At 42.8% G+C, this 26,660-nt stretch overlaps 1 protein-coding gene across 1 annotated transcript in view; it reads left to right on the top strand.

Moving 5' to 3' along the window:
* Nucleotides 1-26,660, top strand: part of LOC134099342 (serine/threonine-protein kinase DCLK1-like) — a 53,790-nt gene that overhangs the window by 18,189 nt on the left and 8,941 nt on the right. The window contains exons 4-9 of the mRNA XM_062552163.1: nt 8,200-8,299; nt 11,432-11,548; nt 21,170-21,264; nt 25,193-25,274; nt 25,825-25,994; nt 26,441-26,560. Coding sequence (XP_062408147.1) covers nt 8,200-8,299; nt 11,432-11,548; nt 21,170-21,264; nt 25,193-25,274; nt 25,825-25,994; nt 26,441-26,560 — 684 coding nt within the window. The remainder of the gene's footprint in view (nt 1-8,199; nt 8,300-11,431; nt 11,549-21,169; nt 21,265-25,192; nt 25,275-25,824; nt 25,995-26,440; nt 26,561-26,660) is intronic.

The following is a 26,660-nucleotide window of genomic DNA, read 5'->3' as shown; positions in this document are numbered from 1 at the left end:
AAAGCTGGCATTGCCATTTCCGAGGCGAGGGAAATGAAACAGCAGGGTGTTCCATCACTAACTCTCCTCACTCACTCAGGATGAACGGGGGATGTCTCTGAGAAGGTCACAACCGCACATGGCTACATTTATTCATGTGTGCTGTCCACAGAACATTTGCCGGCGGCCAGAACGAGGCTACAAGGGCACACTTGCCATCACACTTCAGTCCAGTAGAGGGGGATAATACCAAAGACCATATAGAGAACTATAGCTCTATGCACTTCGCATAATGAAGAAGAAGAAGAAGAAGAAGGATGAGGTTACTCTGGCAGGCCAGCAAACCCTTCTTTTGGTGGGATTTTTTGGCAGTTCTCCAACAGAGTGCATTACCAGCATTTGGTGGACTGAAGTGTGATTACAGGTGTACCATGTAGCCTCGTTCTGTCCACCGGGTGAACAAGACGAATAGCTTGTAACAGAAACAGATGCAGATATCAGAGTACATATCCTCCTACTGTGACTTCCATGAGAAGAGAGGTTGTGCTCTGATAGCAATCGGTAAAGTCTGTGGATAGACTGAAAACGGCAAGGGATAAAAGGCACAAGCTCTGTTGAATGTGAAGCAGTGGTGGCAGTGTGCGTTATTTAGTCAACATTGCCATCGTGTGGACAAGGAAAAACAGTGCATCAAGATTTAATTACAGATAGATAAATGTAGAGATAACAGATAAGCAGTTATAGACAGAAAAAAACAGATTATTTAAAAACAGAATATTTCTCTTGACTTCTGTCTCCGTCTGGTTCCCTGACTTATTTTGAACTTTTCATCTGTCATGCATGTGGTTTTGCACGTCACAAAGGCTTGATGTATTTTCATGATGTTTTCATAGCCACATGGTGGCAGTAGATTGAAACTGTTGAATAATGGACATATTTTGTTTCAGAAACAAAATCACTAGTGATTGTTTGTTGAAAACCTCATCACGTAATTATATCTGAAATTTGACATGTATTTTAAAACACAAAGGCATGGCACCTGCATTTTTCCATTTTAGAACGCATATAGTTCACTAAATGAAGGTTCCAATATTTTGCTTTAATGCATTGGTATATGGATATTTTACAATAGGATAAGTAATTTAAGAAATAACATGGACCAATAGTTTTATGACAATCATGTACAAGTGATCATACATTCAAAATATTCTAATCCAAATATTCTATGTTCTTGTGAGGATGCATATAGATGGTATGATTTTTTGTTTGTCTGTATATTTTATTTTTACTTTCTTCCTTTTGGAGGAGATTCCAGATGGCACCATTGCATAACTGACCCTGGTTAGATCTGTAAAACATAAAATTAGTTTGATCGCTAGGGAAAACAACTAAATTATCTTTTAAAGATACCTTTCATGTTCTACACACTTACTGGGTTGCACTTTACTTTAAGATATCTACATAAGAGTGACATGACACTGTCATGAACGTGGCATAAACATAATAAACAGGTCATAAACATTTATAACATAACACTTCTGTCATTAAGTGTCATTCGGTTTGGTCATTACAAAAGTTAGGGTTAGAGTTAGGGTTAGGGTTCATGCGTCATGACAGTGTCATGTGTTTATGACCGTGTCATGTCACTCTTATCTATACCTTCAAGTTAAGCGTTCTTCTTACTCCCCACTCCATCTCTCTCCCTCACTTCCTCATCCCACTCAGTCTTGATCTCGGTGCCCTGCATATGCAGATCAGGCAACAGAGCGTTCTTGTTCAGTGCCATGTAGATAGCTTATTGAACCTCAAAGCTCACTATGTGACGAATTATAAATAAACAAAAACAAGCAAAAAAGACAAATGGACAACACTTTGGGTTACATTCAGACTTATCTTTCAGACAGTGCAGATTTTACTATCTTAGAGCAGTAGTCTCATATACTGTATGACTGTGTTGTCGGAGAGTGCTTTAAAACTCTTATGCTAAGTCACACAAGTACCTAACAGAGTTTCGAAGTCAGCTAAGGTAACATGTCAGTTCCTTTACTGTTCCCATAGTAGCTTACATTCACCTGCTATCATCAGCGTTGCCACTCTGCGTGTCTTTGCACATCACTAGATGTATTTTTTTTTTATCTGAGAGAGAGAAACAGAGAGGAAGACTTTAAAGAAGGGTTTTGCATCATTCTGAGCTCTCTAGGCAGTTTGCGACTTCAAAGACTATTGGGGAATGTGACGCACAAGGCAACTGAATATTTTGCATTTAATGTCTTAATAACTAGGTCACAGAGTCCTGTAAAGGAAGTAAAGGTACAATTTCAGTGTTTCATAATCATATTTAAGATCCCTCTCGTGTGTGTAAGATGACTTTAGAGCAAATAGAAAACATCTGTTTTCACTCTATTGGTTCCATGTACATTTATATACATAGAACCAAGACAGTGAACAGCAAATTTGAAAAAAAATCTAATCAAAATTTAGCTAGTGCAGCTAAATGTAACTAAATACTGTACATGTTCTGAAACTGATAGTTGATAATGATTGGCTGAATCGTGTTTTGATGCCAGTGTAAAACCCAACACAAACATACACCTTGACCGCATTTCGTTACTGTAGACGTAGTAACAGTTTTAGAAAAGCAATAAGCCACTCGAGTCCGACGTGCAGTACATGCAAAGAGCTCTAGTAAAACATTGCCCATGGATGTAGTGATGTAGCTGAGCTATTCCTCTCAGGTGTGGTGTCTGCAGCACTGCAGCAGTCATTGTGTAGTGGGTTGAATTCACTTCTCCCAGCCAGTGCCTCCCCAGCGATCTAATCAGCCAGACCCTCACCACAGGGGTGCAGCGTGGCTCTTATGAAGCTTTAATATCCCCCATCACTCTTTCTCCCTCTCTCTCCCTCTCCGTCTCTCTTTCTCATTCCCTCCCCCTGTCCTCTTGGAATTCTCCCCTCTTTCACCTTCTCTTTGATATATCTTGATTGGAATCTCTTGATCTGATCTCTTGGTGCTCTTGATAGTTCTCCCCCAAACCTCCCCTGTGTTTGCCTAATCTTTCTTTCCCTTGTCTTTCAGCCTTTTTTCTCTCCATCTCACCCCCCCCCCCTCTCTCTCTCTCTCTCTCTCTCTGTCACTTTCAATAGTTCACATCTCTCTCTCCTCTCATCCGTCTCCAGCAGTCCCAGTAACACAATAATGCTTCATCTAATCAGCACAATGTGCATATTTCATTGTGTAACTTTGTTATCTGGCCATGAATGGTTAGTGAGGTAGTGAGACTGCCTGCTGCCCCAGAGAACTGCGCCATGTCTGTATTTGTGACACAGCTCAGAATAGGGATGGGAATCGAAAACCGGTTCTCGTTCAGAACCGGTTCCCCATGTTTAGATTCCTTGGAATCGCTTGGCAGTTTTGCAAACGATTCCCTTATCGATTCCAATGGGCACGAAGGACGTTGCCACGCAGGTTGCGTAGCTTACGCAGGATACGCAACGTCCGTGGCGTCGTCAGCGCAGCCGACTGCCATGGATGCAGCACAAATGGGTTTACACCCGAAAGGATGACAACAGAGCAAGTACAAAGCAAAGTGGATATTTCTTCAACAAGAGGAAATACTACCAATGTGCAGAAACATTTCCGTATGGCTACAGTGAGTTCTATGACTTTGTAAGTAGGCTACACCGAACCAAAAGAAGAAATCAATCAGTGGTTGCGCAATGACATGTAGCCTATCGATGCATGACAAACACACAAAACTTCATAAGGCTAATGCAGAAAAGTATACACCAGCGTTCAATGCCCATTGCCCAATCAGTCTCAAATGCTAGTTAGTTAAAAAAGTTAGGTTATTAAGTTAGGCTACACATTTGACGTTAGAGCACAAATGCAGTCCAAAACTGAAAGCACTCGGAGGGCGCAAACCTCCGCCAGCGCCTCTGCAAAAGGGTTTAGCAGTAGCTAAACTTCATAATGATTACGATAAATGATATAGCCTAATAATAATAATAGCCTAATAAGTAATAGGCTAAAGGCTTACATTTAAAGAATCAAAGACAGAAAGCTGAATAGCCGCCTTGGCAGAAACAGGCAAATTGAGCGGACTGGTGCGATATCCATAAGTCCTCCTCTCTTGGTCTCTTTTTGTAGGCTAGGCCTATGTGCAAGGGCAATCAAGAAGTTACAGAACAAGAAAAAAGGTATTGTTTCTATCATGTGCCTTTATCTATTTGATGGAATGAGTATAGGCTAAGCCCGTGAACGCAAAGCAGATAAAACTTGCGGTCTTTATGCAACGTGTGTTGGCAGCCAAAATAATATTGCAAACGTTGCTTACAATCCTTAAATTATGATCCGAAATTATATTTAACTCAAATAAATAAGAGCTCTTCTTAATATTTTATATTGTTGATTAGTTGGTTTGATATTGTTGTCAATTAAAAGTCGTTGTACACCATGGGTTTCCAACACACTCGCTTGCCGCCCCGTTCTGAGGCTGAAGCAGGAGACGACATTTAAACACAATTGGAGGCATTCCAGCCAACGTATTTAATTAAAAGTAGGCTAAATCATGCATAGGCTACCTAAATACTCAATATAGGCTACTTGGCTAATGCCTACTGAATAAGGTTTCCATAAGCCTACAGCACCCACATTCAATGAATGAATGAAAGCGGCGCTCTGTCTCGTAATAAACAGCAGGTGGAAATACCGACACTGTTTCAACTACATGAAACGCAATCGTGATGCATCAAATACCCCCGAGCTTTCAGTGGTCATCAGTCACAACATTTAGCAATATAAGCAAACTGTCCAAAATTAATTAAATCCCAAACCAAACTGAAAATCTTTCGATTTGGATAGCCTACCGGTAGGCCTACATGTCTCACAATGAAACACGCAGACGGCCTGTCTCCAGTGCACGTCTGCAGTGTTTCCCATACATTGACTTATTTGTGGCGGCCCACCACAATATCAACACTGACCACCACACAATGATTTCATGTTGTACTTCTTAAACTAGATGAACTCCTTTCATTGTAAGCTATGCACACCTTTGTGCAGCCTCTCTGTCCCTCAACAAACATGCATGCACGTTTAAAGAATACATTTTAAAAAATTGTTGACTGTTGTTGACGACTAACTAAATCGCAATTAAATCCAGTTAGCATCATAAGTACGTTGTACAAACACACTACCACCACAAATAGAATTAAATTATGTGGGAAACACTGGTCTGCCCCAAATAAAGTCCTCTGCTTTGTGCAGCCTAAGCAAATAAAATAATCTAGCCATAATTTGAGGATATATGGTATAGTTTAGCATAGACCTTTGAAATTATAGAGGTTTGGTTTAGCATAGTACCTACTTTTAAACAAACACTTTTTTTCTGTTTCGCCGTTCATTTTAGTGCCATTTGCCTAGTTGTAGCACCTGCTATTTAACAGTTAACATTAAATGAACGCAACCATCTCATGCATTTAATTTAGAAGATGACTGTGACAAGGGGCGGACTGTCTCAGAGGCTGGCAGTACATGTCTTAAGCCTACCTTACACTGACAAGATTTGGGAAAGATTCTTGAAAGATTGTAGTCTTTTAACTAATGCCCCTCATTCAGACTTTACTCAAAAGACTACAGTCTTTCAAGAATCTTTCCCAAATCTTGTCAGTGTAAGGTAGGCTTTAGTCTACCTCTAGCCTCTCTTTTCACTTCTGAACTGAACTAAAGTTGATGCTACTTGATCGATTTGTTATTCTCTCCAAATGAGAGAATCGATAAGAGAATCGATAAAGAACCGAATCGTTTCGCAGAATCGAAAATGGAATCGGAATCGGAAAAATCTTATCAATTCCCATCCCTAGCTCAGAATGTCCTGAAATGTCCTGTCTTCCCAGCCTGGAGAGGCTACCCACTCTCTACCAGTAGCCTACCATTAGTCTTCACCCTAAAAGCCGGTACTGTCTGTAAGCCGGTGTGACAGGAATGTTGGAAATGTTTTGAAATTGAATGTTCTAAAGGGTCCAAGGTTCAGAACTCACCTGCTTTTGGAGATTCCACTTCACAGTGGATCCTCGTCCCAGACTCCTCTACGGTTTTAAAACATCAGCCCGAACCCACAGAGCAGTGTCATAGAACACGTTCACTGTGCAAAGCAAGACAAGTGCCAGATTAGTCCAATTATTTATAATCCCACTATGGCATTCATATAGGTTAGTAATATCTGATTGTTTTAGTTTAACATGATTTTATTCACTTAACTCATGATTCAGTGCAATTCATGATTTTATGTTCACAATTCTATTTTCTCACTATTTTCTAATTATAAATTTCACATATTATACGTAGGCCTATTGCCCTTGTTCTGATTTTTTTAAACTATGACCATGATTGTAACTGTCTTTTCATGTCTGTCAGCTGAATATTTGTAATTTATAAGATGTAGAGTTTATTGCTGAATTCATTGGACTCTGATCGAATTAAGCTTCAAAATCATGTACTGTATGCATAGTCAAGTTGCCAAAAGGCCCTGCGATTTCAGAGATTTTCTTTTAAAAGTGACACATGCTGTTAGCATTTCTGTAGTGAATTAAATATTGATGTATTCACACACTCCAATCAAGATGCAAAACATGTCAAAAACCAACCCGCTGTCGCATCCAGTTTGTCCCTCAAGCCAACAGAATGCTCTCCAGCTCTCTTCCTTACGATAGCTGGCTCACGGTTGCCATAGTGACACCATGCTCTCCAACCGATAAACAGGCCTGGGACTTATAGCCTTCTTCACAGAAGTCTGAGTCATGACTCTATTAGTCCACAATCGGGGAAGACTATGAGCGGATTTCGGAAAGCAGACACAAAGTATTCGGAAGTCTGACAGAACCAGTTACTTGCACAGAGAGGGAGAGGGAGGGAGGGAGGGGGAGAGAGAGGGAGGGAGAGAGAGAGAGAGCACCTGTCATGGCTCTGGACATTTCAGCCATAATGTCATGTCCTTGTTATACTTCCAGGAGACTGACATTTTCTTCACCTTAGCCAAGCAATCTCCAACTTGGATCATATCATATCATGACTCACCATGAGTCATTATGAGTCACAAGTCTGAATGCTTCATTATAAATATTGGTCAGATAATGGAGACCTCCAGTAGTGACCTTTTCCACTAAGGAGTCTCTCAGGTCCTTATACTCTGTTCCTGTCCAGTTAGAAGTGTAAGCTATTTAAAAAAAAAAACTTTCTCTCTATAATATCCCTCAGCCTCAAGTCCCATTACATGCATTACAATGTAGCCAGTTCATGTCCAGGATTCATGACTCATCAATTTTCTTGTAACTCTCTGTACACTTTCAGCAGAGCACTGTCAGCTGTTATGTAATATTGTCATCTGTGTTCTTTACGTCTAACCTCTTTTTCAATGAAAGCCTTTTTGAGGTCTGAATCACCAACTGCGCATATGACAGAAGGTGTGAGTTTTAAGATGCTGGCTCATGAAAAGCATCCATTAGACTAACAGGATTTCAGACATGAAGTCAAAGAGTACAGATGATTAGTGAAGATGATGGCAAACAAATGTTCAACGTTGATACATCTTCTTTAAAAGTTTGTGTAAGAAAAAAACAAGTTCAGTTTTTCTCTCAGAGCAACTAAAAGTAAAGCAGAGGTTTTGGCTGAGAGCACTGTTGAATTTATTGCCCTTTAACTTTCATCAAGAAGTTGATGTTCCCTGCATGCTTCTATTTACATACGTGTAACTCATGCCACGTGCATGCATTTACAAATTTGGAATTAGAGTGTGAAATTGGCTAGACATTTTACAAGTGGGTGTCTCCAGCTAATGGGATTAGTTGTTATAGATGAATGATTGGTGTTATTCGGCTGTTATGTTTTGAATTTCAGATTTGTAATGATATTCTGTCAGCTGCCCATCCATAGTGTCCTCCTGCTGGGCTGTAGCAGTGTTTTAGGACTCTTTTGCATATTTCCTAACCTTTACCACTACCCAGCTCAGTAGAGCACTTCATAAAAGTCCCTCAAATATGCCGGCGCAGTAGGAAGGATTTTTTAATGACTGACAAAAAGATGTATGCATTGTACCATCAGTCACTTACTCGCATGAGTTACTTTTGCTAATCGATTCATAAGTCTCTTTCTGTTTCTCTCCATCCCTCTTCTTTCTCTCTCTCTCTCTCTCTCTCTCTCTCTCTCTCTGTCTCTTGCTGTAGTTGACGTGCCTTCAAGATTTCTTTGGCGATGATGACATCTTCATTGCCTGCGGGCCTGAGAAGTTCCGCTACCAGGATGACTTCCTGCTGGATGAGAGTGGTAAGGCTGTTTGATGCCTCGTGGCTGTGAAGCCGTGTACTGTAGCTTTTGACTGTCTCTGCTCTGAGGGGACTGTCAAAATAAAGAGCAATCGTGACAACACAAATACACAAATTATATGAGCGATGACTGTGAGCCCTTTACAGCAGAATATTCTAGAAATGGGAAACACTAGCGAAGAAACATGATTGGTCTTATTGTGGAAATGCAAGGGACGTAGAACTGTGCTAAGTGCTTAGCCTGTGAAAGTAAGTCAAGTCTGTCCGCTTCAGCAGTAAAAGCAGGAGGTGGATAGTGCATAACCATGTGGAGCTGAGTATGACCCATTTTCAAAACCATTTTTTTCCCAAAAGGCTTGTAGTATCAAAATAACCGTAACTTCAAAATGCCATTTTCTCATCTGGTCTCTCTGCATTTCTCTCTTTCACAAACACACACACACACACACACACACACACACACACACACACACACACACTCACACACACACACACACACACACACCGCACGCACACTACATACAGAACACTCACACTGGACAACTAGAGAGCAGTGTCAGGATGACAGGAGATGTATGTAAAACTTTCTGTCTGTCAAAGCACTGACTTTATTATGATTTTGATATATCAAATGTCTCTGAAGACATACTGTAACACAGTGTAAAGTGGGAAGTCTACTCCTCCGTCACTTTTGCATGTCATTATTGCTGTGGACATGATGCATACTCCAGAGGCTTAAAAGTGGAAGGTAGGCTACAACCAGGACGATTGAAATGAGGGACGAATGAAACGAAAGTTTCTTACGAGTGCGATAGACAGACATCGTTTGGACAAAACATAGGACACATTAACCTCTGTTGCTCAGCCTAATGCCTTCCTGTTACGTGATTTTTGATTGTCAAAAGTAAACTCCATTAGTGCATGGTATTTCCATAACCGCGAGATACGCGCTTCACAATGACAGCATATTCCAGCCCTAAGGGCAACTGATCCGCCACAAGCAGCGCATCAGCATTCAGCAGGTTTGTGGTGGTCAGACTAGCCGGGGGACAAAAAGGGTTCAGAGGAATGCTCAGGACCTGAGCCGGTCTGTTGGGTTGTGTAGTCATTGGCTTTGTGCTCTGGAACTTTTCTATTCTCCAGTTGAAGCCTGTTAGTGTAGTACGGAAACCTGGAGGGGTCATTGCCAGGCTGCCTACCAGGGCAGAGAAGAAGGGGCATGACTGGTGGTGGTGTGGGATGGCATGACACTGGACGCCTGCTCATCTGAAGATGTGACAAACTGCCATCCCTGCACAGGGAATCAGATGAGGCATGAGCCAGTGAGATTCAGACATGACAGACACTCTTGTTCTCTTGCTGCAGAGATGACATGTTTTTCTCTCTCTCTCTCTTTCTCTCTTTCTCTCTCTTTCTGTCTCTATGTGTGTTCCATGCGTCATTGCTATTCATGGAAGACTCTTAGCAAGTTTGCAGCAAGTATTATCTCCTGATGCAAAGGCTGCTGTGCGGGCGGAAGTAGATGTTGATGTAGATGTGGTAAATGACACACTCTAATGAAGGCGAAAATGTCACTAATGCTAAATGCTAAATGTCACTAATGTGTCATCGCATCACATCATATGGTAAACAAACTGGCCTTGCATCTCTTCTTAACAGCGGAAGCGGAACTGCTATTGTGATTAAATTAGATCATGTAATAAAAAGGATCTCTGATACTATACTCCGGCTCTACAGTATACAGTAAGTTTACCTAAGTTAGATCGTATGCTGTTCCCTCTTCTAGTGATCTCTCTTCTCATTAATTTTCACATCATATGCCTTTCTGTCTGGTACTCAGTGTTCTCCATTCAGTCATTCAGACCTTAGTCCTTTTGTTCGCAACATAAATAGAAGATCAGAATTAATTTGGAATGGAGGGACAGAGGGACAGATAAAGTATCCCACCATAAACCTTTACTGTATTGCCGGGAGGTGCACCTCAAAGCTTGTTTTCAGGGACCGTCGGCACTAATGGGTTGGGAGGGTGGGATTAGGGTTGGGGGTGGGGGGTGGGGTGGGAATTGGAACTTGTTTTTACGGACCAGCCGAGTGCAGCTGGGGGAAGCTAACCTTCAGAGGGCTATAGCTCCTGATGAGCCCTGGCATTTATGTACTGCCGCCTGCCTGTCTCCTCATTTGCACAAATTTGAATCTATTATCACCGACGGTGGCAGCGAGTTGCGGTGAACACAGCGGCGCTATAAAGGTAGCACTCGCTCGGCTCGGCTCGCTCGCGTCCTCGTTATGCAGCGCCAGTAAACACATGCCTGGCAACGATAGACGAGGGAGATTATGTCATTTTGGTTAATTAAAGGGACACTTCACCGATTAGCATTAAGCTTTGTATCTTTAGAAAACCAATCATGTTTTTGAATGGTCGTGCATCATTCCCTCAGTTTGCCTCGAGATGGGAGAAATACGGATTTCAATGTTGGACTTCCTGCTTTCAGTGATGTAAAAATCATCATTTTACATCATTGAAAGTGGGAAGTCCTATTCATGGGTTTCATTGAAATCCGTATTTCTCCCATCTCAAGGCAAACTGAGGGAATGATGCACGACCATTCAAAAACATGATTGGTTTTCTAAAGATACAAAGCTTAATGCTAATCGGTGAAGTGTCCCTTTAACTATTATACAGTGCTGTCTCAATACACAGGGATCGAAAGGGGAGTCCAGAATTTGGTCCAGAGTTTGGAATTCATTAGATTCTGTTGCAGCCATAGACATATACACTGCACATATCTATGGTTGCAGCCATTTGAACTTGTCTGGGTTGTACACCAGCTCTGAACTATGCTGTTTTTGTCAGAATTGAGTGATCTATCCTTAGTGATGCTGCGCGGGCAATACCAATCAAACTGTTGGGATGTGTTTGCTCTGCTGTCAGACTCATTTGTGGAACTCTACACAAAACACATTTCAACACGATCTCTTATGAGGCATCTGAGTTTAGACAAAAGAGTGATGACTTTTGTCTCTGTGGTCATTGCCTCCATTCGTTGTAAATCAACCATTTTTTGGGGGTGTGGGAGGGCAGGGGTGATGAAGTGAAATCATCCCAATATACTTGTCTTGTCTCTTTCTCCAGAGTGCCGTGTGGTGAAGTCCACATCCTATGGGCGCATCTCGTCCATGCAGGGTCGCTGCTCGCCCCGGAGCGCTGGGCCGTCGCGCAGGAGCAAGTCCCCCGCCTCCACTGGCTCAGGTAAGGAACCACACGTGCTGCCCACACCCCCAGCACTACTAGAGCTCCACATGGGTCATTTTTAGAACTTTTAGAATGGGTCATTTTTAGAACTTTTAGAATGGGTCATTTTTAGAACTTTTAGAATGGGTCATTTTTAGAACGCTGACCTGAGCTTACCATGTAGGCGTAGCTACTGTAAATGGAAGTGAGATAGGATAAGGTTTTTTTACATTGACATTTTTAGGCATGTGAGATACCAAGACATGGGCTGAATCCCAAAGTGAGGCCTGAGGACTAAGGACTAATAGCCCCCTCATGCCATATCGGATATTTGGAAACTCTGAACTCCGATACAGGAAAAATGCCTTGAATGCTATTTTGCTCGGAGACTTGACCTGAAGTGTTGTGCTCCGGGGTATCCGATTAGACGTCACTATCATATTCTCCAACCACAACAGCCTCGGGATGTGTGTACTCAAACCCTCACGCCCTTTCAAATTCGACATTGGGACAGCATTAAGCCCTAATAAATCTAAACGAGTCCCTGTGTCCAGACTTTGGGATTGGACCTCAGTCTGGTCTATCTGAAGTCTTCATGCACCATCGCATTGGTTGTTTTTGCTTTTTATTTTAATTTTTTTATGTTTTCTTTGTTTGTCATGCTCTTAGCGTGGACTTTTGAGTCGTCGTAATGTGATATTTCATATTTTGATCTGTAGTTCCATCTGATAGACCAAGTTTTTCAAAATTCTGTACATTTCAATCATATAAGAAGTTTTATCTGAACATTCAGTGTAGTGCTGGATGGTGTCTAGTGAATTAGTGTTGTGTAGTGTACTGCAGTGCTGTTAAGGCTAGTGCTATATCATGTTGTATGGTGTTCTGTAGGCTGGTGTAGTGGTAGAGGGTTTTGTTGCATAGTGTAGTGTAGTATACTTGCTGCCAATAATGGGAATAGAAGTCAGATCTCATCTCATCACAGCACCATCTGTTGTGAAAGCCTTAGCGGAGTTGTAGAGCGATTGTGTGAGAGCCCAGGAGACTGCATGTGACTGTGTACGGAGGTGGTTGGTGGACTTATTGAATTGTGAATCAGCTCAGCAGCTCAGATCAAATCTGTCCCAGCCCCCCCTGAACGTGAGTAGGACTGGCAATGAGTCAGAGAGAAGGCTGTGAATTCACAACATACTCTCAACCTTCACAGCAACATGGATAGAAGTCAAACTTACAGTTTAGAGCTTGCTTGATATATTGTTTTACTGCCAACAGGAAGATGTGTATAATGACTCTCAGTGCAGAGCTTAAATCTATCGAGCTAGAAGTGCAAGTGTATAACTGCCTTGTTCAATTGCCCTCTTAAAATAAATAATGGTGTTTTATTGTTTCAGTTCATCATAGTGTTAAATCAAAGCTTGATAGGATTTATTTTCCGGTTATGGTTTTCAGTCACCCTGCGCTCCATGATTGGGTTAACTCTCGATTGTCATCACCTTTCTGTCTAACAGCACAGACAGAGCACCACAGGGGGAAGCACCAGGCATGTTACTGAAGCATTCTGTTTACATTGCGTCTGCTGCAACAATCAGCTTCCACCATGATCAGAGGAAGTAGTCCACAGCCTTGAGAGTGACATGTACGTTTGGAAAAAATAGATCAGTGTTCTAAAAAACAAAATGTACACGTCGCGAGCAGAACACTTACGCGCCCAGTGTAGCCGTCCTGTCAGTAGCAACAACTCGGCTCTCTCTAGTCACTTGGGTTATCAGGTTCAGAGGTGACAGAATCCGAAAGTAAGCAATTACTCTGGCTGGACCAGCACCCTCTGCTCCACTCAGGTGTGTTGACAGGAAATTGAGCCGAGCAACATTCTGAACAATTCCGTACTTCCTGTTTACTGTCACAACTGGCGACTTAATGAGAGGCATCAGTGCAGGAAGAGCAAAAGGAGAAGAAGAACAACAAGCTTATTCTGAGAAATGGATCGAAAGAGCTAGGACAGAGCGTGAATCGTTCTCTGTTGATTTTGGGTGAAATGAGGAGACAGAGAGAGAGAGAGAGAGAGAGAGAGAGAGAGAGAGAGAGAGAGAGAGAGAGAGAGAGAGAGAGAGAGAGTTTTTGCTTTTTCTAATGATGTGTTAATGAAAAAGTTTTGAGAATATGGAAATATGTTTTATTTTATCATTCTAAACCTACTCCATGTCAAATATTTTCATTTCCTTGATAGTTTTTGTTTGGTGATGTTATACATATCATATTGCTTTGGCAATATTGTATCTGTACAGCCAATAAAGCCCTTTGAATTTGAGAGAGAGAGAAATCAAACTCAAAACTTGTGTGAGTGGAGGAGGAGATGATTAGGATGAGAGGATTATCGTTGCTGTGGAAATGGTGAACAGAGAGAGATGCTCCTCCGTCCCTGTTCACATTTCTGACTCTGTCTCTCCAACCTCCCTCCACACACACACACACACACACACACACACACACACACAGACACACAGACACACAGACACACAGACACACACACACACACACACACACACACACACACACACACACACACACACACACACACACACGCACACACACACACACACACACACACACACTCTCTTCTCCTCGATCAGTGGCCACGAGTGGGCCGTCAGTGGCGAACAAACAAATCAATTCTAATTGGACGGCATCGATCTTGTTCCTCTGCTGCCCTCGAGCCTGGCCCAGGTGCGCCGAGCCCCAACTCTCTCGACCAATTTCCATCAATCACTCAGCCCGACCGACTGGGCCTGGGCCTGGGCTCTCTCTCTAGGCTCTGCCCTGGTTCTTGGCGAGTATTATCAGGTTGTCTCCGGACGGCGCTGGTTCTGTGAGATCCTCCTCTCAGGTGCAGCCGCAGGGGGTAGAGTAGAAGAACAGAGCACCTGCTCCACAGATCAGCTGACCATGAAACCGATGTGGGTCGGATGGCAGACGGCAGACGGCTGTCAGTGAGCAGCTGTCTTGGTCCAAAATCTGTTCTTTATGTTGTTTTGACCAGCTAAAAAGTTCTAGCAGTGTGGGAATAGTATGAGTTTGTATACGTTTTGGTTAATTAAGCCTGTCAATCTAAGTACTGAAAAGGCCAGAAAAACCATCATGAGCCTCCATGTTCATGCCAGAGTGTAGCACTGTAGCTGCCTGGCAGCTCTAGCTGTTGGCTGCAGCAACTTGAGCTAGGTAGAAACGATTGTTTTCTTTAAAAAAGAAAATCTTAGCGACAGTTCTCGGTGACCTCGAGAAACAGAGATCTATGTGAAAAATTGGTTGGTGAAAAAAGAGTTCTCCTTTAAATACCATCACGAGGTTAGTTGGCACTGTTTTTGTGTGGTATCACATTACATATTTGCATGGACCACAAAGCTACGTACTGTAGTGCTTCAAGTAGAAAGCATACTTCATAAGTAGTGTCTCTTTAAGAGGAACAGGTGGATTGGAGAAAGCTTTGATTGATAGCAACAATGACATGAACAAGAAAAAAACAAAACGAACATTGTTGTTGAAAATGTTTGAGAGTGTGACAAGTGCATTAGTCTTTGTCATGTAAGACATCCTGTCCTAACCCTGAAAACAAACAACATCCCACAGCACTTATGCTGATCAACAGAATGTACGTCACTGATACTCCGAAACAGCATGGCGCATCTCCTCTCTGGCTGTTTTCTGTTTTTGAACAGTAGAGTTTCTCGGAAAACAGGCTTATGCTTCTGAGGACAACAGGATCGTGGACAATAGCCCTTTTCCTCGACCACAGCAGATGCTTCACATCCTGTCCCCCATGTTCTGTCTAATGACATGGCCGTGACACGGCGTGTGAGAGATGAGTAATCTGGGTTGTGTTTGGACGTTTGGCAGATCCTCACAGAACCTCGGGTCCTGGAGAATGTGGGTCAGGCAAACACTTAAAGAGTAATGACAGTAATCACACGTTTCCCTTGTTTTCTTTGTCTACATCATTCATGCTGGTTGCTGCGGTCTTTCTCTGTGTGTCACTCTCTCCTGAACATATTCACATACACAGATGTATTGGCATTTTATATGTTAGACATTCTGTATGTAGCCTTCAAAGATACATGCTGCAAGTGACATACATACATACATTCATTTAGGGACAGTTGCAAAGTGCACATGAGCACACATGCAGACATGCAGACTTACTAATGCACATACTGTGTGTGTGTGTGTGTGTGTGTGTGTCTGTCCACTGTGGTTTCAGCTCCGTGCCTAGTGGGCTGATGAGTCTGCCTCCTTTGTCCAAGCAGCACTCCTCATCTCCTCGGGCAGAATATTAATATTGTGTGGGGTGTGAGGGTCTGCGGATGTGTGTTTTGTATGCATGAGAGCGAGAGAAAGAGAGAGAGAGGGAGGGGGGAGAGGGAGAGAGAGAGAGAGGGAGGGGGGAGAGGGAGAGAGAGGGAGGGGGATAGAGACAGAGAGAATAGAGAGAGAGAGAGAGGGAGGGGAGAGAGAGAGAGAGAGAAAGCAGAGAGGCTTGTTGATCGGTACCAGGAGTAAAGTGCAGCTCATCACCCCTGTGTATCTCTTGGCATGAGACCTCAACAAACTCTTCACTCAATCAAGATGAAGCTGAGGTCAACCAGCGAGGTGAATTGTTTAGCGTTTGCAAGGCAGGCTCAGATTAAGTTAGCAAGGAACACACTGAGCACTCTTTGTCTTCACTTCCCTGGTAACATGCCTTCTAGAAATAACTCATTTCTATCCACGATATTCCGCAGCCAACAATCTATTTCCGGCGAAGCTGCATTGTATCTATTTTAACGTGACGGTTGACAGTGCTTAACATATCATAACGCATATAAAAGTAAACTTTTCTATTTTATACTGGTTATATATGATGTAGTATATCCATGCTGAGGGCAGAATTGCCAACATTTCAAAAGAAATCTAAGTTGAAGCATATTCTAGTTAGCTACCGAGAACGCACATGTAAGCAGAATGAACGGAAGTTGAAAACAGTATCGGAACGATACATATTTCCGGGTTAAGGAATAAGGTGGATATACAAATATTTCTTGTCTGAGGACAGTCCTTTTTTCATTAAACTTAAAGGAAGGAGCCATGAGAGATCTTTTTTTGAGCTTGTGCAGTGTCTGGCAGCTCAACATTCCAAACACTAACATAAAAGCATGTGTGTGTGGTTATAGCCGGCCCAGTCCTCTGTCCTACCTCCCAGATGACACAGATCCTGAAATTGAAGTTCCAATTCCATCCTGTTCTCTTCCATAACCTCAGGCGGAGGCAACACAGGCCAGCGGAGGTGTTAGACGCTAGAAAGCTGCCACTACCCCTCACACATACGCACACCGAAGACAGAAAGTAGGACAAATGATGTGAAACGTGTGTGTGTGTGCGTGCGTGCGTGCGTGCGTGCGTGCGTGCGTGCGTGTGTGTGCAAGTATGAGAGAGAGAGAGATAGAGAGAGAGAGCGAGCGTCTAAACAGATTTTGCCTGTCGAAAACTCAATCACATCACACATCAAAGTGAAGGTGTAATTATGGAGAGGGAAATATGTCATGGTCAATTACAGCAGTGCTCAGGGATATGAGCTCCTGCTAGATGGGTTTCTGAGACCAGAACACCGCCATACTTATTGGCAGGGGAATTCATTAAGTGGGTGAGTGGTGACTGAGTGAGGCATTTCTCTCTCTCTCTCTCTCTCTCTCTCTCTCTCTCTCTCTCTCTCTCTCTCTTGTTTTCTCTCTCTCTTGTTTTCGCTCTCTCTCTCTCTCTCTCGCTTTCTCCCTCTCTCTCGCTCTCTCTCTCTCCAATATTCAAGGGAAGCTGGACTGTAATTGTAAACAGTCTGACAGTTGCCCCACATGGCAAATGAGATCATAGGTGGGCCCATTTTTCTTATTTACTTGCTGACGCCATCACGGTGTCTTCTGTTTCATAGCTAATTTGACAACCAGGTGATATGACGTTTTAAGTGTGAGGGAAATATCCTGTTAAATCTTGAATCGTTATAATTGAATCAGAATGTTTATTTTAAATATTGTCTCAGGATAATCATTAAAAAAACTGCTGCAATGTTAAAAGTGAATTTCGAGAGATTCACCTGAGGATGCAATCCTTTCATCAACGTCATGTAGCTTAAGTAACGTTGATCTTTTTGGTATGGATATGAACACACAACTCACACACACACACACACACACACACACACACACACACACACACACACAGAAGAGGGAGAGAGAGCAATAAAGAGTGTTTGTTTGGTTGCCTGCCTTTGTATAAGAGTAGCTTAATTTACTTGGTTTCTCACAGCAATTCATAGAAGACCATTTCTGTGATGTATGTCAGAGATAAAGAGATTGTAGATCATGAGGTATCTGAACAGCTCTTGACAGTGAAGCTGCCTTTTGAGTTTAGTATTCACACTCCAGATCAGCCTCAGCAGTGTGTGTTTGTTTGTGTGTGTGTGTGTGTGTGTGTGTGTGTGTGTGTGTGTGTGTGTGTGTGTGTGTGTGTGATGACCTGAGGCTGTTTGAGTTGTGTTTCTACGCACACTGAACAGCTTGGGCGCTTCTGCGTCATGCTGAAACCTCCTCAAGACGCAACACTGCCTGTGGCATACACACAGTGTCGTTAGACACACACACACACACACACACACACACACACACACACACACACACACACACAGTCATTAGACACACACACACACACACACACACACACACACACACACACACACTACCCATACAGAGAGTGAGTTCATTAGACATGGCACATAATCAGAAGCATATGGTAATCATCTGAAGTTTTCTCAGGCATGATAATCTTAGAGGGAGAATGAGCAGTGTTCATAAACGGCCATGAGGCCTATACAGTATATGACAATCTGAAAAGCTGGATGTTGTAGCTATGCTACTACGGGACTGCTCCATTTGTGTCGTGTTTTCACCATTTTGCGCAGATGCGGTTCATTCTCTACGGTTGATATCAAGCGTTGTTGATGTATTCGCAAAGCATCTTGGGAAAGCATCGCAGCCATTTCAATTAATCATTTCATTTAATTTCGAAATGGCTTGCAAGACTTTCTCTTGACTATTACTGTAATACTATTGTCGTATGTGTTAAATACTGTACATGGTTAATATAGTTTTACATTATATGAAGCACTTCAGCCAAGTAGAAGATGAGGTGAGTGGCAATTTTAAAAGAAATTGTCCAAATAAGGAAAGTCATAGTGCTTGCGAGCAATTTCACGGCATGCAAATGGATTGTTGTGAGATGGCTTGAACGGTACTGGAAAATATCAACTGAAAAGTAGTAATGGCTTATATGGAAGGGTTTGTTATCAGCATCAAGTCAAAGCACCTCGTATTCATACAATGAGTCAATAAAACTGATGGATGCTAATGTGCATTTTTAGTGGGCATGAGATTGAACACACTGAACTTTCATAACCTTTCAAATAAGCATTTCAACTAACTGTGACTCCATATCCTATAAAATGATGCACAATACTAGCAAGAAGCCCTATACAAAAATCCTAACTGATTCACGTTTGGGTCAGTTGAATTGAGTGCATTATTCATCTAACTGCAGTTCACCATGCTACTATGTGTGTATGTGTGTGTGTGTGTGTGTGTGTGTGTGTGTGTGTGTGTGTGTATGTGTGTGTGTGTCGCTCTCTGCTCATCTCTTTAAGTGAATGACAAGAATAAACTCTTGAACACTCTCCATGCTTCTGAGCAGAACTAGCCAGGCGTGTATGAGAGAGTATAAGGGCCGCTGAAGTTTCTCACTGGCTCTCGCTGGACAGTTTGTTTTGCTCGGAAGGCAGATCATTATTTTCATGGCGTTAGCCTCCTTGCCTAATTTGTCATCCCTATCGTGCAGATTATTCATCTCCTGCTTGCCGGTGGTGGCGGTCGTGTCTGTAAAGGGCAAGGGGATGACAGCCAAGCTGTTTGTCCTCAGCATCTGTTTTCACCACAGAAAGAAAGACTTGAGATGTCGTCTCACTCTATTCTGTCTCTCTTCTACTGTCTTTCCTCTCTCTTTGTAATGATCTCTCTCCCAACCTCGGCTCACTCTGACTGTCTGATTCACAGACTCTATCTCTCTGTCCTGCTTCTCTCTCTCTCTCTCTCTCTCTCTCTCTCGCTCTCTCTTGCATGCTCTCGCTCTCTCTCTTTGTATATGTTATTCCAGCTTGCTTGTATGTTCAGTGTAAGACACACCATCTGACTGAAATAAGGCTGTGCAGATGGTGAAGCGATGTATTATTCAGATGCACATCTCTTCTGAATACTCTCTGGCTATTTAAGGTATAGACTAAGAGTGTGCTGTCTTAAAAGGCTTGCCCCCCTCCTCCCCTCCCCCCACCACACATACACACACAGAGACACACTTGCCTCAAATGAACCAAGAAACTGAAAAAGGAAACAGATAAGAGAGACCAAAGAAAGTTTCTTCCTCTTTTGCTGACTAAGCATCTCCTCAGGCCACCCCTGATTCAATTCTTCTGTCATCACACATCATTTCATAATTTGGAATGTTTACCCTAATCTCAGAGTTCTTCTGCTGTGTGACTCATCGGGGATTATTTTTTTTCTGTAGCCATGTTTTTGCCTTCTCAATCCGTATCAGTGTTCATCTTCTCTCTGCAGCTTATTGATGTAGACTTACTAGTCCACTTGTACAGTAGTTATGGAGACGGCGCTTTAACATTTAATGGACCCTTTAATGTGGTTTTGATACACACAAAAAAAAAACACCACCACCACCATCACCCCCCCCCCCTCAGTACTGACAGGCTGATGTCATACAGACGCAGGCGGACGAGGCAGCCAATGGGAGGGCGGCGAGCGTTTTACTACTTACCGCCCCCCTCTCGCTGGCGCAGTTCATTCATGGTTATTGAGCTGAGCAGAGAGGAGATGAGCGAGGGGGGAGTAGCTCTGTGTGCCAGCCTGCCTCTGTGCTTCCAAGGTAAGGGAGAGAGAGCAAGAGAGAGATGGAGGGAGAGAGAGAGAGATGGAGAGAGAGAAGGATAGACAGAGAGAAAGTGAGTGATGTGGATAGAGGTATTGATTGAAAGAAATACAGGTAGCGGGTGAGAAAAATACAACTGTTTAGACACATTGAACAATTGAAAACGTTTGAAGGAGTAAAAAAAATCCAGATAGCTTGAATTTTGAAAATCATCAAACTGAGGGAGAATGGGATTTTTAGGTTGTCAATAGTATCTGATCATTGGAATAATAACAGCTGTGAAAGAAGTGTTGCATGATGTGACTTTGACTCTTTTGCATATTGATGACAATATCAGCATTCTTTCATGCTACAGTACATACTCCTGATGACTGTATGGGTTTTTTTTCCGTGCATTGTTTACAGTTTAATATTTTGATGCATTGTGTGTGCATGTCTACAGTATATTGTGTTTGTATACTTTCTGAATTTCTCTGTATGTCATTTCTGATCTATCATGGTATTGACATAATCAGTTCTTAACACAATAAGCATGGCATTTAGAGAGTAATGTTATGTTTCCCTACAGCATATGTGATACTCTTTATTAATCATATAAAATTATTGTTGTTTGTTGTGTTGTTCTTGTCGTTGCAGCCAATGGCACGGCAGGTAGTCAGCTGTCCACTCCGCGGTCAGGAAAGTCTCCTAGTCCTTCCCCTACCAGCCCCGCCAGCCTCAGAAGACGCCGGGTAAGAACTCCGCCATCGTGTCCTCGTTGACCGAGGTGTTGTCTGTATTATGAATGACCGTTACTTTATACAGAATCAGGTTTTAACAGTCCACATGAGGTTGTAGACACGTTCACCCAAATCCAAATACTATACCTCTCCTGCTGGTCACCATATGCTGTAGGCAATGAGCTCACTTAAAACGCTGTGGCGGTATGAGTTTAGCATCATATTAGTGGTTATTATGCACACACGGATGCTGTCTATGAGAACAATCCTTTCTTGTCCACCAAGCAGGGTGTAGCTTAGCAACCAGTGCCGGCCCTGTCTTGGCTGGGTTCCTTCTCCGTCCCACTGCCTCCTAACTGCAGCCGCCAGACGGGGAACATAGTGTTTATCCTAGGCTAGCACAGGCATGCACACACACACACACACACACACACACACACACACACACACACACACACACACACACACACACACCTATGCCGGCACACACACACACACACTTATACACACGTACACTCACACAGAGAAACACACACCCTTTCTTTCTCTCTCTCTCTCTCGCTCTCTCTCTCACAGACACACACATACAGAGAGGGAGAGAGAGAGAGAGGGAGAGAGAGAGACACACAGACACAGACACACACACACACACACACACACACACACACACACACCTATGCCGGCACACACACACACACACACTTATACACACGTACACTCACACAGAGAAACACACACCCTTTCTTTCTCTCTCTCTCTCTCACTCTCTCTCTCACAGACACACACATACAGAGAGGGAGAGAGAGAGAGAGGGAGAGAGAGAGACACACACACACACACACACACACACACACTTGTCTCCTTAACCCAGTCATCCAGTCTGAGCAGCATGACATACATCTTGCATTCAGATGGTTAAATTATTTACTGCATTCATTCATATTTAGCTCACAACCTAATCTGTGTTTGTGCTGCCCACTCAAGGCAGCTGAGCATATATTACCGGTAGGTTCTTTTGCTGGAAGGCACATCTCCCATCCATCCCCATCAGCTGTGAGGAGAAATCAATCCTCAGTTGTATATTTGTGATTCTAAACACATGGAAATTAATTTACCAGTCTACCACCACTCGGGGAGCTTGGCCTGGCAGACCAAATGGAATATATATTTCAGAACTGCAAAGTGAGAACTGCTGGTAGCCTGGTTTCTATAGATCTATAGATACACTATACATCTCTGAAGACTGGAACGATATGCTTCATACAACAGCTTCTACCCTTCAGCAATTAGACTCCTGAATATTTGCAAATCTATTTATTTATTTATTTTTAACCCCTCTACCACCAACATTGTTGTGTGGCTATTTAAGATTCTATTCTATTCTATTCTATTCTATTCTATTCTATTCTATTCTATTCTATTCTGTGAGCCAAAAACTATTCTGGGAGATCAGTCATGGGTTCTCTTTCGGAAGTCTACCTTAGGTGAGGTCATCATTGAGCTGAAACATCTCCAATCACTCATGTTGCACTAGGGAAAATGTGCATTACTTACTCTGCATAAGGTGTTGATGTATCAGGAGCAATTCAAGTAGCCTACTAGTTTGAACCATAGACTGTATATATACAGTCTATGGTTTGAACTGCTAGCAAGGCATCTCAGTCATGCCATTGAGTTTACTTTGCTCATGCACTGTAAGTTAATGAAGTCAATCATACTACCTTGCTAGAGATTTTGAACAGCTAATTTAACAGTTTGTATCCAGCATGAGCAGTGATTGAGCAGCCAGACAGCTGCAGTGCTCCACTCTGGGGGCATGTTCAATCGCTTTGAATTCTCCTTCAAGCGCAGAGCAGAGGAGTATCAACACAGCTTGAACTTTTCTCATGCGGTTTCATGCTTTGGTCTGTCCCAGGCTAAGTCTGTTAAGAGGATTCATCCTTTCATGTTTCGTCTGTGCAATAGACATTATGTTCTCCGCCTTGGTATCCATGGTGACACAATATAGGAATACTCTAAGATGACTTCTCAAGTTCAGTTCCCATTACATGACTGCAGCCATGCAAAGTAAACCCTTAATACCCATTTTTCCTAATCCTTTCTCCCCACCAGTGACTGAAATCCATGCCTGGGATGTTCCCCATTTAGACTCAGCCCAAAACCCTCCCCAAATCCGAACTCACTCTCTTGGCAGGACTTGTGTGAAAGCTCAGTCGCGTGCATGCCCTACAGCAGCGACTCGGCACCTACAGTCTGCAGCATCTCCCCTTCCACAACTCTCTAAAACCCCGATCAGGCAGCTCTCTCTCTCTCTCTTTCTCTCTCTCTCCCTCCCTCCCTCCCTCCCTCTGTATCTCCCTCTCTATCTATCTATCCATCTCTCCCTCCCTCTCTCTCTCTTTCTCTCTCTCTATCATTCTGTCTATCCATCCATCTCTCCCCCTCTCTCTTTCTCTCTCTCTCCCTATCTTTTCATCCACCAACCTCTATCCCTCTCTTTTTCTGCCTGTCAGTCTTTCTAAAATGGCTTCACAGCTGGATGTGGTTCTCCTTTAGTTGTTTCCCCGCGGCTAAGATGCCGATCTGGTTGTAAATTGTGAGGGAGAGATGAGAGCCATTATGCCATAAAAACGCAGAGCTGATTATCTATCCGGCTATTTGTCTGTCTACAAACATCTTATATCATTTGAGCTAAATGACATTCAAAGGAAATTAGTTATTCTTTCGTTGAAATGATTACAATTTAGAAGGGCACCCAATTAAATACACACACACTCACTCATGCAGTTTTATGATCAAAATGATTTATCTAATCCAAGGTAGTTGGATGAGATTATAGATTGTTTTTAATATATATTTAATAATCATTACAGCACTTTTTAATGAACATGCATCATAATAGCCATTTTGGCATTTAGAGGACATAATTGGGTTTAGTTATTATTCCTGTAGGGGGAATTAGGCATGCATTCATTAGCAGGAGATTTACCCCAGTGAGCTGGCTCTGACTTAATGAATCCCCCCAGGTCTCCTGACGTCTGGTACAAACTCCTCAGAACTGATATTACTTTAGGCAAAGATCCCAAAGTCATAATTATGAAACTAAATGCCTACATTATGTAAAGGTCATTTTTGTTCCATCTTTGTGAAATAATTACTGAGATCTGGAACCTTCCATGATGGTTTGAGATTTACTTCAGAATGAAGTTTCTTTATTGTACGATCCATATCCACACTCTGGTAGATAACCTCTAAGTCTAAAGCAATTGGATTTTTGAGACCTGTTGTAAATTCACATCAAACTTTCATTTGAAATTGTTTGACTCGGTCTGATTTGCCAGGCTCAGAGGTAGGAATTACTCATATAAGGCAGGATTCTGGGAGCAGGAAGCAGTAGCGTGAGCAAAGACTACAGAGCGCTCCGCTCTGTTCTAAGATCTCCGGTACTGAGCCTGACCCAACCTGCTCGCCTTGTACCCGCTGACGGTATTATTATTAGAACCTCTGCTTAAAAGCTGTTGCTATGGAAACTGCTGTTGTGCAGTGGTAGGGTAAGGTGTGGAAGCCGTGAGTGATATGAAGAGCTCTAAGCACTCCCCACTGCACAGTTACGGCAGGAAGTAGACACATATTAGACAAATATTAGCCCGGGACTGGATGTGGATGGTTTTGATGTGTAAATGCAATTGAATTTTAATTTGTATTTCACTGTACGTGAGTTTGATGGAGATCTAGTTCTAATCTAGTTTATTTAATCACTGCCTTGAAGTGTTTTGTTTCTGGATTTCTTTTGGTTCCACACACAGTGCAATAGGCTAGCATAAATGGCTTTCGAATCATGTGACAAATCAACAGCTTGGTAGTCTTTGAACATTTCCTTGAAATTGTCATTTGGTGACTCAATTTCTTATCCCCCCCCCCCTCTCCCCCCCTCCTACAGGGCTCCCAGCACAGTGGCTCATCTCTCTCACTGGCCTCCACTAAGGTGTGCAGCTCCATGGATGACGGGGATGGCCCCGGCAGTGAAGGTAAGGCTGGAGAGGCTAGACGTTCTCAAGTCCTAAAGTTGACTATCCTTATTGAGAAAATAAGTGTCGTGTAACAGAACAGACCAGACAGTTTACTGAAGGAGAGTTAGCCTAGCAATGGCAAGCATATAAACGCACAGATTACATTATGGCTACTGATGCTGTGTTCTGTCGACCACAGTCACAGAAGACAACAGCAAATTGTTTAGCATGTGGCTAAACTTTCCCTTCAGCAAGTGTAGAAAAAAAGGTCCTTAAAATACAATATTATTGCTGTTCTACAATATATTACTGTTGTTCTTCAATACTATTTGCTGTTCTTGAATACCATATTATTGCAGTTCTTACTATACTGTTCCAGCCCAGATAACAACTGACTCTCCATCCCACCTGCACTTGATGTGTGCTTTGTCCACCTTCGAGACAGAGCCAGTCTTAAAGATTACAGCAACACCTGATTTCTTTCTCTCTTTCTCCCTCTGTCTCTCCCTTTCTCTTTGTCTCTCCCTCTCTCTCTCTCTCTCTTTCTCTCTCTAACCCACAGCTGAGCTTGTCGAGGAGTACCCCCAGGTCCCCGCCACCATCGCTGAGAGGTACAAAGTGGGCCGGACACTAGGGGACGGGAACTTTGCGGTGGTGCGCGAGTGTGTGGAGAGGTCCACGGGGAGAGAGTACGCCCTGAAGATCATCAACAAGAGCAAGTGCAGGGGGAAGGTGAGTGGATCAGACTGCTGCAACAGACAGGGCTGAAAGTGCTCCACTTTCCCACTGCGGCAAGAGGGACAGATGGAGTGAACTTAGTTTTAGAGTTGTTTTTTGCTGACTGGTGCAGCAGGTACAGGGTCCTTTATAGCTACCTGTTTTACATATATTTACTTTCTACTGCTGTTTACACTTCTATGTATATTTTTTATGTTATTTATATCTGTGTGCTACAGTACTCTACGTGAATGTGCAAATTGCTCTTTGGGGAAGAATTTAATTAAATTGAGTGATCAGATCACTCAATCATTCAATTCAATCCTCTTTTCAATAATGAATACTATCTGTCTATGGATTTTTCACTTATATGAATATGGTTCACTTCAGGCATAGCCAAGGAAATGGACATGAAGGACTGTGTTGATCTGGAGTGGTTTCCTTTTGTTTCTGTCTCTCAGGAACACATGATCCAGAATGAGGTGGCCATCCTGAGACGAGTGAAGCACCCCAACATCGTTCTCCTCATCGAGGAGATGGACACCTACAGCGAGCTGTACCTCGTCATGGAGTTGGTCAAGGTATGGTAATATAGGCGTAAATAGAAACAACTCGATTTCAGTTCAGAAAAACTTCTGCGGCCCACCCGAACAGTTGTTCACAACTGTGTTGTCGGAGTGG

Source organism: Sardina pilchardus, chromosome 13, assembly GCF_963854185.1.
Source record: "Sardina pilchardus chromosome 13, fSarPil1.1, whole genome shotgun sequence".
In the NCBI taxonomy this organism is placed as follows: domain Eukaryota; kingdom Metazoa; phylum Chordata; class Actinopteri; order Clupeiformes; family Clupeidae; genus Sardina; species Sardina pilchardus.
Note: the sequence above shows the minus strand (reverse complement) of the source record. Positions and strands in the feature narration are given on the sequence as shown.